Source organism: Myotis brandtii, unplaced genomic scaffold (assembly GCF_000412655.1).
Source record: "Myotis brandtii unplaced genomic scaffold, ASM41265v1 scaffold465, whole genome shotgun sequence".
NCBI classification, from domain to species: Eukaryota; Metazoa; Chordata; class Mammalia; order Chiroptera; family Vespertilionidae; genus Myotis; species Myotis brandtii.
In genome coordinates, this window is record NW_005367775.1 from 597,162 (window position 1) to 610,819 (window position 13,658).

Below are 13,658 nucleotides of genomic sequence, written 5' to 3' on the forward strand. Positions count from 1 at the left end.
GTTGTCCAGTTTCTTACTGGAACTAGAAAAATATCTCTTCGATTATTGCCAATAGAGGTTAATATGAAAACAAAGTGATCATTTAACAGGTTTTCATCATCTATGTGATTATATTTTCATACAAGTCTATTATTGTCAACATGTGGTTGCACTGGGATGTTTTCACTTTTGGTCACAGCTCATTACTAAAAACTATTATAAGAGAAATGCCCTTGAGTTATATACTTGTTTTATTGGCAAGGTGTTGTTCTCTGATAAGTGGTTTTTCCCTTAAATGAGCACATTTCATTTGCCATCTGTTTAAAATCACTGCAGGATGAAAACTAGTATCTTGAAGCATAAGGACATCATACCTCTTTCCTTTACTGGATTCTGAAGAAGAATATACTGAGCATTACTTATTCTCTCATTCTTTTTAGATTCTCCTTACTCCTTTGGTGAAAACTGATATAAGATGGCCACAAATAAGCCCAAGGGTCAGAATTCTTTGGCCTTACACAAAGTCATCATGGTGGGCAGTGGTGGTGTTGGCAAGTCCGCTCTGACTCTGCAGTTCATGTATGATGAGGTAAGTCCTAATTTTATAATGGATATCAAAGTTTGGGCTTTCAGAGAGTATTTCTCTAGCTTAGTTTGGTGCTGTTTTGGATTAATTCCTTGAATCTTTGAACACTATTAATCTTTTTTTTTCCTTTTTAAATTCAGAACCAACATTTATATACAGATTTATATACCAAGTCAAGAACTCAAAGTTCATAAAAACCTTATCCTTAAAAAAAAAAAAAACAGATCTAGAAACAGTACCTATTCTTAAGCAATCTAACTTGGGCCTTTATTTTTAGTGTTTTAATGGCAATTCTCACCTTGAATTAATAGAATTGGTGAATATAGTACCTAATTGAGACTTGAGGTTAACATACATAAGGTGTCCTATAATAACTTCAGTTAAAAGGTTCTTTATTGTGTATTTGGCATGGTACTACATTCACCATTAAACAGGTAAATGCTGTATGCCTAAAATGTAATTGCTAGACAGGTTATGAGATTTGTGTGCATATAATATATCAGACTTTATCGATCCAGATTTTTTCCCTGGAAGACTATTATTAAGTCTAAATAATTTAAGAGTTGGTCACCTAATTTAAGCATTTATCCTCAATTCTTCTAATAAAAGCAGGGTTTTGTGGTTACTCTTTCTTACCTAATGCTCATAAAAGTCCTGCATGGTAGGTAGTGGTATTCCCATTTTACAGATGAGAAAACAAACCCTCAGAGAGGTTATTCAACCTGCTTAAATTGGTCTCTTGAAAAAAATCTTGCAGATTTCTACCACCCCATGTCTTCTTCTATTGCATCCTTCTATACCATATTTTTCATACACACAAAAATCTTAAATCTATCAGCTGTTTCACTTGTCAGTGACTATAATAAAAAATTTGAACAGAGGGGAAATTGAAATAGTACGTTAAATGAAATTACTAATTTATCTGTTCAATTCTGTTGTCCATACTATTCATTTTAACAGCTACTCTTCTTTTTTTTTTAAATTTATTTTTTATTGATTTCATAGAGGAAGGGCGAGGGAGAGATAGAAACATCAATGAGAGGGCATCATTGATCAGCCGCCTCCTGCATGCCCTCCACTGAGGATCGAGCCCGCAACCTGGGCATGTGCCCTTGATCAGAATCAAACCTGGGACCCTTCAGCCCAGAGGCTGATGCTCTATCCACTGAGCCAAATTGGCTAGGGCTCTTCTTTTTAAAAAAAATCAAAGTGTACAAACTACACTTTGTCAAGTGGTAAGAACAATGGTTTCCTTTTTCAAAAATTATGGCTTACAAGACATTCTTCCACAAAGTACTTGCTCTAGCATCCTAATTAATATTTCCTTTTTCTTTTTTAAAATCATTGTCATCTTTTAAAAAATTTTATAATTCATTTTTAAATTATAGCTGACATACAATATTATATTACTTTCACATGTACACCATAGTGAGTAGACATTTAAATAACTTATGATCACCCTGATAAATCTAGGGCCATCTAGTACACCATACATAGTTATTAAAATATTCCCTATTCCCTGTGCTGTACTTTACATCCCCATAACTATTTTTATAACTGGCAATTTGTACTTACTAATTCCTTTCACATTTTTCACCCATTCCACAAACCCCTCTCTGATATAGAGACCATCCATTTGTTCTCTATATCTATGAGTTTGTGTCTGTGTTGTTTGTTCATTTATTTTATTTTTTAGGTTCACATATAAGTGAAATCATATAGTATTTGTCTTTCTCTTTCTGACTTCACTTAGAATATTAATCTAAATGAAGGGTGTTATGTTGTTGCAAATGGCAAGATTTTATTCTCTTACAGCTGAGTAATATTCCACTGTATATATGTACCACGTCTTCTTTTATCTATTCATCTATCATATCTTGGATACTATAAATAATGCTGCAGTGAACATTGGGGTACATAGGTCTATTCAAATTAGTGGTTTGGATTTCTTCAGATAAATACCCAGAAATGGAATTGCTGAGACGTGTAGCAGTTCTATTTTTAGTTTTTTGAGGAACCACCTCCATACTGTTCTCCACAGTGGCTGTACCAATTTCGAGTCCTATAACACCAGTGCATGAAGTTCTCTTTTCTACACAACATGTTGTTTGTTGATTTATAGATGATAGGCATTCTGACAAGTGTGAGGTTGTATTTCCTCTGGCTGTAATTTGCATTTCTCTGATGATTAGTGACATTGAGCATTTTTTCTTATGTGTATTGGCCATCTGTATGACCTCTTTGAAGAAATGTCTGTTCAGGTCTTCTGCCCATTTTGTAATTGGATTGTTTGGTGGTTTTTTGGTGAAAAGTTGTATGAGTTTTTTATGAATTTTGCATATTAACCTCTTATCGAATGCATCACTGGTCAATATCTTCTCCCATTCAGTAAGTTTTCGTTTTGTTGATAGTTTTCTACACTAAAAATTTTAGTTTGATACAGTCCCATTTTTTATTTTGTTTCTTTTGCTTGAGGAGACATAGCCCCCCAAAATATTGCTAGGGCCGATGTCAAAGAGTTTAATGCTTATTATTTTTCTTCTAAGAATGTCATGATTTCAGGTTTTATATTTAAGTCTTTAACCCATTTTGAGTTTACTTTTGTTTATGGTTTAAGAAAGTGGTCTAGTTTCTGTTTTTTCCCATGTGTTTGTCATTTTCCCAACACCAATTATTGAATGCACTATCTTTACTCCATTATATATCCTTGTCTCCTTTCTCATATATTAGTTGACCATAGAAGCATGGCTGGGCTCTCTATTCTGTTACATTAATCTTTATGTCTGTTTTTATGCCAGTACCATGTTGTTTTGATTACAAAAGCCTTGTGGTATAGTTTGATAACAAGTGGCATGATACCTCAGACTTTGTTCTTCTTTCTCCATATTGCTTTGGCTATATAGAGTTTATTGTGAATCCACATAAATTTTAGGATTCTTAGGTCTAATTCTGTGAAAAATGCCATTGGTATTTTGATAGGGATTGCATAGAATCTGTAGATTGCTTTGGATAGTATGGATATTTTTAACAGTATTAACTCTTCCAATCCATGAGCACAGAATATCCTTCCATTTGTTTGTATCTTCTTTTATTCCTTCAGTGTCTTCTAGTTTTCCAAGTACAGGTCTTTTACCTCCTTGGTTAAATTTATTTCTAGATATTTTATTCTTTTCAATGCAATTGTAAATGGCATTGTTTTCTTAATTTCTTTGACAAGTCATTATTGGTGTATAAACATGCAACCAGTTTCTGAATATTAATTTTGTGTCCTGCTACTTTACGGAATTCATTTGGATGCCTTTTTTTCCCCTTATCGGATTGCTATGGTGAAAGTTATGGTAACTGTGGGTTTGTCATATATGATCTTTATTATGTTAAGGTTTGATTCCCCATCCTCCTCACTTCGTGAGTTTTTATCATGAATGAATTTTGGATTCTGTCAATGCTTTTGCACCTATTGAAGTGATCATATTATTTTTACCTTCCTTTTTGTCTTTTTTAATCCTCACCCGAGGATTTTTTTTCCATTATTTTTAGAGAGAGTGGAAGGGAGGGGAAGAGACACAGAGAGAAAAACATTGATGTGAGAGAGACACATCAATTGGTTGCCTCTTGCATACACCCTGACCAAAGCCAGGGATGGAGCCTGCAACCAAGGTACATACCCTTGACGGAATTGAACCCAGGTCTCTTCAGTCCGCAGGCCAACACTGTATCCACTGAGCCAAACCAGACAGGGCTTTCATTTTATTCATGTGGTGTTATCTATCATGTTAATTGATTTGTTCACATTGAACCAACCTTGAATCCTGAGAATATATTCCATTTGATCACAGTGTATGATCTTTTTAATGTATTGCTGAATTCAACTTGCTAATATATTGTTGAGGATTTTCCTCTATGTTCATCAGGGATATTGGCTAGAATTTTCTTTGTCTGATTTTTTCAGAGTATACTAGCCTGGTAAAATGAGTTTGGGAGTCTTTCCTCGTCTTCAATTTTTTTTGGAATAGGTTAAGAAAGATAGATGTTAATGCTTCTTTGAATGTTTGGTAAAAGTCCATCTGTTCCAGGACTTTTGTTTGTTGGGTGTATTTTGAGTACTGATTTGATTTCATCAGATTTTTTGGTTCTTCCTGATTCAATCTTGGAGGATTGTATGTTTCTAGGAATTTTTTACTTCTTCCAGGTTGCCCAATTTGTTGGCATACAAATGTTCATAGTATTTTCTTACAATTCTTTATATTTCTGTAGCATCAGTTGTCAGTTTTATTTCTGATTTTAATAATTTTAGTCTTCTCTGTTTTTTTATGATGAGTCTGGCTAAAGGCTTATCAGTTTTGTTTATGTTTTCAGGGAACCAGTTCTTGCTTTCATTGATCTTTTAAAAAAATTTTCTGCTTTGATCTTATTATCTTCTTCCTTATAATCACTTTTGGCTTTATTTTTCTATTTTCTTTAGGAATAAAGTGAGATTTTTCTTGCTTCTTGAGGTAGGACTGTATTGCTGTAATTTTCTCTCTACAACTGCTTTATCTTGTCCCATAGATTTTGGGTTGACTTGGTGTATCTTTTGATACCTTTCTTGATCTCATTGTTTACTAGCACATTATTTAGCCTCCACATGTTTGTGTGTTTATTCAGTTTTCTTTTTGTAGTTCATTTCTAATTTCATACCATTGTGGTCAGAGAAGATGTTTCATATGATTTAAGTCTTCTTAAATTTATTGAGACTTGTTTTGTGGTCTGACATGTGGTCTGTTCTGGAAAATATTCTGTGTGCACTTGAATGTATATTCTGCTTTGGGGTGAGGTGCTCTAAAAATATCAATTAAATTTATATGGTCTAATGCATCATTTAAGGCCACTGTTTCCTTGCTGATTTTCTGTGTGGATGTTCAACCCATTGTTGTCAGTGGAGTGTTAAAGTCCCCTACTGTTACTGTCTTACTGTTGAGCTCTCTCTTTATGGCTGTCAATATTTGCTTTAGGTATTTACATGCTGCTACATTTGGTGAATAGATGTTTACAAGTGTTCTGTCCTTTTTATGTATTGTTCCCTTTATGGTTATGAAGTGCTCTTCTTTATTTTGGTATAGCCTTTGTTTTAAAGTATATTTTGTCTGCTGTAAGTATTGTGACTCCAGCTCTCCTTTTTGCTCTCACTTGTCTGAAATATCTTTTTCCATCCCTTTTCTTTAGTCAAGGTGTATCTAATCTGAAATGGGTCTCTTGTAGGCATCATATATTGGGTCTTGTTTTCTTATCAAGTCAGCTACCCTATGTCGTTTGACTAGAGCACTAATTAATTTACACTTAAAGTAGTTATTGATAGTTATGCAGTTATTGCTGTTTTATTATTATACCTTTGATCTTTCTCCTCCTCCTCCTCCTCCTCCTCCTCCCTTTAACATTTCTTAAAATACTGGCATGGTGGTGATGAACACTTTTAGCTTTTTCTTATCTAGTCAGCTCTTTATGTCTGTCTGCTTTGATTCTTGTGGGGTAGAGTAATCTTGGTTGTAGGTCCTTGCTTTTTATCACTGAATATTTTGTGCCATTCCCTTCTGGCCTACAAAGTTTCTGTTGAGAAACCAATTGACAGTCTTTTGGGAACTGCCTTGTAGGTAATCACCTTTCTCTTGTTGCTTTGAAGATTCTCCCTTTGTCTTTAACCTTTTGCATTTTAATTATGATGTGTCTTGGTGTGGGCCTTTTTGGATTCATCTTGTTTGGGACTCTGCACTTCCTGGACTTGTATGTCTATTTCCTTCACCAAGTTAGGGAACTTCTCATTCATTATTTCTTTGAATAGGTTTCTAATTCCTTGCTCTCTCTCTTCTTATTCTGGTACCCCTGTGATGTGAATGTTGTTATGCTTGATGTTGTCCCAGGAGTCCTTTAAACTAGTCTTATATTTTTCTTTTTTCCTTGTTGCTGTTTTGATTGGATGTTTTCTTCTACCTTGTCTTCCACATCGCTGATTCTGTCCTCTGCTTCATCTAATCTGCTGTTGATTCCCTCTAACACAGGGGTGGGCAAACTTTTTGACTCGAGGGCCACAATGGGTTTTTAAACTGGACCGGAGGGCTGGAACAAAAGCATGGATGGAGTGTTTGTGTGAACTAATATAAATTCAAAGTAAACATCATTACATAAAAGGGTACGGTCTTTTTTTTTTTTAGTTTTATTTTATTCATAAACGGGCCAGATCCAGCCCGCGGGCCGTAGTTTGCCCACGGCTACTCTAACACATTCTTCATTTCAGTTATTGTGTTCTTCATTTCTGACTGGTTCTTTTTTATGGTTTCTATCACTGTGTGTAAGTTCTCACTGAATTCATCTATTCTTCCCCTAGGTTTTTGAGCATTCTTATAACTATGTTTTGAACTCTGTATGTGATAGATTGCTTGTCTCCATTTTACTTAGTTTTCTGGCATTTTGTCCTGTCCTTTCTTTTGGGGAAGAGTTTCTTTGTCTCTTCACTTTGGTTTTGTGTGTATGTTTGTGTCTGTTTTTAAGTAGATCTTGCTATGTCTCCTGGTCTTGATAGTGTGATCTTTTATGTAGAAGGTGTCCTATGGGGCCCAGTAATACAGTCTTCCTGGTCACCTGTGCTTGGTGCCCCAGGAATGTCTTCTGTGTGGGTTGTGTGTGCCCACCAGTTCTAGTTGGGGTTCAGTTGCTGTTGGCATGTGAGTGAGTGGGGTTGACCTCGGGCTGGCTGTCTATGAGGGTGACTGTGACAGTAGCAGGCATGCTGTTGTGTCTTGACTGACCCATTGGAGCAAGAGTTGCTTTAGTGGGGCACTGGTGCCCACTGAGTCTGGCCTTTAGGTTTGTCATTTGTGGAGCTGCTAGAGAGATCCTGTGGTGTGTTCTGAAACTGGTCACTGGGCATGTTGGGTCTGGAGCCTCCTGGAAAGGGCTCCAGTGCAGGTCAAGGTCAGCTGCCTTTTGTTTCATGCTTGGGGTCTCCCAAGTAGAAGCTTCAAAGTGATGTATAGTTGGTTGCCACTGGCGCTGGATTTGGAGATGCTTGGGAGAGGCTACACTGTCTGCTGAGGCTGGGCGCTACTCGTTCCTGTCATGGGACCCTGTGATGGGCACCATAGTGCAATTGAGACCAGGCACCACCTTGCCAGGTTTGTGGCTGCTTAGTTAAAGCTGTGTTCCAGGCCAACACTGGCTACTGCTTATGCCAGGCTTGGGGTCTGCTGATGGGAGTTAACAGTGCAAGTTGATGGGAGTTAACAGTGTAAGTTGAGACCTGTCACCACTTTTGTTGGGCTTGGGACTGCTTACAAGAGCTACAAGGTACACCAAGGTCAACTGCTGCTTTTGAGGGGTTCGGGGATCTTTCAGACATTTTGGGAAAGTTCACAGCAGTAGCCAAGGCAGGGTACTTTTCTGTAGGAGCTGCTGGAAGAGGCTTGGGCTGGGCACGTGAGTTGGATGGGACAGGGTCTTGGAATCATCAGGGTGGGGTGCATGGTGTTAGCCAGGTTAAAGGAGAGCACAGATTTGGCTCCCACTTGTGCCTGGCTGGCTAGGTTGAGGGGGGAGTTCAACAAAGGAACGGTGGCACCTGCCAGCTTTTCTGTCCACAGAGAGAATTGCCCTGATCTCTCCCCCTCCAGCCCTCTTCCTGAAGTCAGTCAGTTTAGTTCCTCCCCAGATGTTGCTAGTGGTTTTCAGGCTGCTGCCCTTGCATGGGAACTTAGAGCTACTGAGTTTGTAAGTGAGTGACTCTGTTGCTGGCCTCCCAAGAAGTTCACATCAGTTCCAGCAGTCCCCTGTCTTTCTCAAATGCACAGCCAGATGTGCAGACTCCTCTTTCAGACCTCGGTCTGCAGAGCCTGGTATAAGGCTGGATCCACTTCCTCCTCAGGGGGACCTCCACAGCCAAGATACCCCTCCTGATACTTAATGTGGGGCCTGCCCGTTTCACGTCTTCACCCATCCTACCAGTCTGGATATGGATTCTTTATGCCCTTAGTTTTAGGACGTGTGTGCAGCTAGTCTTCAGGTGGTCTCATCTCAGTAATGGTTGGTCTATAATTTAGTTGTGATTGTGTGGGGTCATGGGAGGAGGAGAGCACAGAGTTTACCGACTCAGCAATTCTGACCGAAACCTAGCTACTCTTTCAACCTAATCCTAAATCCATCTCCTTGACAATAAGGAGGTCAAAAGTAATAATATTCACAATCCTGACCTTTGATGAATGGTTAAGCCTTCATTTAATATTCATAAATATAAATATTCATTTGATGTTCATAAATATTTGTAAAACATTAGCATGTAAATATGATAGAATGTTCTATAGCTTTTATAGTTATAAACACACTCTGTTCATTTTCTGAAAAATAATTCTTTATTGAGTGTCTAAAATGTACAAGGCACTTTTTTAGACTTTGGAGATATAGTTGTAAGTCCCAGTAGTCAGCACCTGCTCCTAGAGGTTAAATTCTAGCAGGAGGATATAGACAGTGAGTGAATAAATAAGAGAGTATTAAAGAATGAAATATTTATAGGAACTAATAAAAGTGTGTTCATATATAGACTCACACTAACAATAATGCACTGATGAAAATATCAAGGTGAGATTCATGAGTTGAAAATAGAGGTAGGCATGTAAAGTTGTTTAATTTACTATTTAAAAATATCAGCCCTAGCCTGTTTGGCTCAGTGGGTAGAGCATCGGGCTGTGGACCAAAGGGTCCTGGGTTTGATTCCGGCAAGGGCACGTACCTTGGTTGCAGACTCCTCCCCGGTCCAGGCCCTGGTCGGGGTGCATGCAGGAGGCAACCAGTCTGTGTGTTTCTCTCACATCAGTACTTCGGACAGAGGTCTTTCCCTCTCATCCATTCTCTAAAAAAATCAGTGGAAAAATATCCTTGGATGAGGATTAAATATATATATCAAAAGTTTGAGAAGAAATCTCAAAATTCAAGATTTGACATTCTGCAGAGAAGTATAAGCCAGTTTGATTTGATTCATTTTGGAGAAAGAAAAGATTTAATGGTACTTTCAGTGTTTACCTAAATATAGAATTACTTTCAAGTTATTTCCTTATTTCCACAATTCTGGCATGAAAATTGATATTTAGAGTCACATAGAAAGGGATTCTTACACATTTAATAAAATACTGGCATGCGTCGTTTTATAGCACCACACTTTACTGTGCTTCACAGGTTTTATGTTTCCCAAATTGTAGGCAAGACCCTTTCCACCAACAGAAAGATTACAACTTGCTTTATTGTGGTTGTCTAGAACAAACCTGCAATATCTCTAAGGTATGCCTATACTTATGTAATAGTGTTTGCAGGTAGTGTTTTAAGGAAGAAAAAAGGCACACATTTCAAGCTGTAAACAGCCTCACTTTTTACAAATAAGGAAGCTGCCAAATTGTCTAAAATGAAAACTTAAATTAATACCATCTTTACCATTGGGGAAAACTGAATGGGGGTACAGGACCTCTCTACTATTTTGGAAACTTCATGTGAATTTATATTGCAAAATAAGAAGTTTTGAAAAGTAAAGCTAATTTTTAAATGGATTTTTCATCTTTTTTAGTTTGTGGAGGACTATGAGCCTACCAAAGCAGACAGCTATCGGAAAAAGGTAGTGCTGGATGGGGAGGAAGTGCAGATCGATATCTTGGATACAGCTGGGCAGGAGGACTACGCTGCCATTAGAGACAACTACTTCCGGAGCGGGGAAGGTTTCCTCTGTGTGTTCTCTATTACAGAAATGGAATCCTTTGCAGCCACAGCTGACTTCAGGTATGTCAGGGAGTAATGTTGATGCTCTTATTGCATAACAGTTTCTTCCCCAGAAACATGTGGACAACTAGAGGTTCTTACTTGGTAGGCTTTCACTCTGTCTAATTTTGTTTATTCCCTCTTTGATTTGTGGCTCTGTCCACTATGTACTTATACGCAGATGCTATCCCAGTTCCAGCTGTTTTGGAGCTTGAGTTTGTGACAGCCTCGCTACCCAACATTACAGTAGTCTCTTCATGCATTATAGTAGTATTTCTCTTTGAAATAGAGTGTTACTGCTGCCATAATAGTTGACATTTGGATCACATAATGGAGCTCTGACCCACATTTTAAATCTTTCTTCATTAGTCACTGTTTTCTCAGCACCTGTGTAGTGCTCAGCAGGCGTATTGCCATCCTCCTCACAATATAGATGTCCTGGCAGCATCAAATGAGATTTTTAATAGAAATAATAATACTGTAGATTGGCACACTAGGTTATTTTGTGTAATATCTTTTCTATCTTATTTACCATTTGCTTAATCAAAATCTGACATCCATTTGGTTTGATGGAGAGAGGAGTATGGGAGAGAGGGGCTCTCTTTATACCCAAGAGAAATGTAACATAAATAAGCTCCTGAGTAGTCTCATAAATACTACATGCATAATCAAAAGTATTCTTTAATTATATGTTTTTATTTCTGTGTTAAGTACCTGCTTTGGTATGAGGGACACAAAAGAAGCATGTCTTGTTTTCAAGCTTCATACAGCTTAGTTGAGTAAGGCATGAAACCAAAAGCAAGTTAGTGACAAGTAGGAGACATGAACAGTGATCATTACAGAGGACCCAGGCGAGGCCTTCATGAAATAGACGAGCCTGAAGGACTTCCACAGTTGAGGAAAGAAATTATTTCAGATGGCTGAGTAAAGAACTGAATCTGGGCGTATACCAAGTATTCCTTTCTATGTACACTTGAAAGTCTCAAGAACTTAAAGGATTCTAGAAGAACATTCTTTACAAAAGCATATCGTTGAGAACCTTTTAAAATAATGGATTTATTTACAAAATTAAGTTTGTTGATTTCTATAAGGAAGCAGTTTTGTATGTGGTAAAGTGCAAAGGGTGGCAGATTCTGGTAGCTTGTAACACTGGGAGACAGGTTGAAAGTTACATAAATGTCAGTGCTTATTCATTCAGCAAATATTTGAGTGCTTATTGTGTCATAGCAGGTTCTATTGTAGGTAATGGAATAAATTTTATCACCATAGTCACCAAAGCCAAAGTGGTATTTCAAGGAAATAAGGTATTTTTATGCCAAGAGAAAGACTCTTGGGCTATTGCTAACAGTGAATCATTCATTACTCCTCTGTTGTACCTCCAGTATGTTGCCCTTCTCATAAACAACAATGTCCTAATGACTGACCAGCGATTATCGGAGGGGGTTTTGGGGACTGTCAGTCCACATGGTCAAACCTGCAAAGTGCACCACAGATGTCAGCTCCTCTGTGTAGTCTTTCTGGTCCTCCCCCTCTCAGGGTGGAATCCATTGTTTCTTCATCTCTGTTTGCTATGTACTTTCCCCGGCTCCAATAGCACTTATACTGAGCTTGATTTATAGGTAAAGATTCTTGAGAGCAGAACTCATTTCTTATCCATGTCAGTGTTCCTATCACCTGTAATTTGCACAGTTGCTAGCATATCTATACTAATAAAAGGGTAATATACTAATTAGAGTGGATGTCTTCTGCACGACCATCTGGATGTCCTTCCGGACAAAGCCGCGGCGGCTGCTGCGAGGCCCAGGCCAAGGCTCAGGCCAGCAGTGGCAGCAGCAGCGGGTAAAGGGGGCGGCGCCTTCCCCTGATCCACCAGGTCGCCTCCCACAGAGGGAGGCCAGACTGCAGCTTTGGCCGGGGGCCGAGGCAGAGGCAGTTAGGGTTGATCAGGCCAGCAGGGGGGCAAGGTAGGGGCTATCAGGCCGGCAGGCAGAGGCAGTTAGGGGTGATCAGACAGGCAGGCAGAGGGGTTAGGGGGGATCAGGCGGCAGGCAGGCAAGCAGTTAGGAGTCAGCGGTCCCAGATTGCAAGAGGGATGTCCCAGATTGGAGAGGGTGCAGGCCAGGCTGAGGGGACCCTCCCTCCCCCATGTACAAATTTTGTGCACCGGGCCTCTAGTCTATAATAATAACAGTGTAATATGCTAATTAGACCAGATGACCTTCTGGACAAAGCTGGGGCTGCAAGGGAAGTCCGGGTACCAGGTGCCAGAGGGAAGCTGGTGTCGGCAGCCGGGGGAAGGAAGGCCTACTCTTGCATGAATTTCGTGTATTGGGCCTCTAGTAACATATAATGCTTAGTAAACAATTGATAGAAATGTTAGTAGACTCTCTTGCTTTTTTTTGATTCACACTTTTCTTATGTCAAAAATGAAGAAGCTGGACCAGTTTGTAAAGGTTCTTTCTTATTCTAAAAGTCTATAATACTCTCTTTAACTCTATTTAAAGAGAGTATCACAGTAAGCAAATGTGTATGAATGTTCTAGACACAGCAGTATCTTTCTCTGACATCCAGGAAAGCAGCTAATAAAACCAACTTATTAATAACTTCAAAGAATGTTGTCTTCTCACCTCTGAACCCATTGCGTCCAAGTTTTCTATGGCCATTTTTCTGATAGCATTAATCACACTGTAATTTCAATACTGGATCTTCCTGAAGCACCTGACTCATAGTAGCTTTGTAGGTATTTATTAAGAAGTAAATTTGCCCTAACTGGTTTCGCTCAGTGGATAGAGCGTCAGCCTGTGGGCTGAAGGGTCCCAGGTTCGATTCCAGTCAAGGGCATGAACCTTGGTTGCAGGCACATCCCCAGTATGGAGTGTGCAGGAGGCAGCTGATCAATGTTTCTCTCTCATCGATGTTCCTAACTCTATCCCTCTCCCTTCCTCTCTGTAAAAAATCAATAAAATATTTAAAAAAAAATTTTTTTAAAGAAAATAAATTAATGATTATATATAATATGACCAGAAGTGCTAGAGTCACAAATCAGAGTTACTCTTACATTCCTGGTGGTTAGTGAGACTGAGTGGTAAGTCAGTTATTAACATCTTAGTTTAGGCCAGTGGTCAGCAAACTGCGGCTCGCAAGCCACATGCGGCTCTTTGGCCCCTTGAGTGTGGCTCTTCCACAAAATACCATGTGCGGGCGCACATGTACAGTGCAATTGAAACTTCGTGGCCCATGTGCAGAAGTCGGTATTTTGAGGAAGAGCCACACTCAAGGGGTCAAAGAGCCGCATGTGGCTCGCGAGCCGCAGTTTGCTGACCACTGG

The 13,658-nt window shown here is 38.9% G+C and overlaps 1 protein-coding gene across 1 annotated transcript in view; it reads left to right on the forward strand.

Annotated features, from left to right (window-relative positions):
• Positions 1 to 419: 419 nt before the first annotated feature.
• The window catches only part of RALA (v-ral simian leukemia viral oncogene homolog A (ras related)), a 21,496-nt gene continuing 8,257 nt past the window's right edge, over positions 420 to 13,658 (forward strand). The window contains exons 1-2 of the mRNA XM_005875610.2: positions 420 to 568; positions 10,143 to 10,351. Of these exons, the coding sequence (XP_005875672.1) occupies positions 455 to 568; positions 10,143 to 10,351 (323 nt within the window). The 5' untranslated portion in view covers positions 420 to 454. The remainder of the gene's footprint in view (positions 569 to 10,142; positions 10,352 to 13,658) is intronic.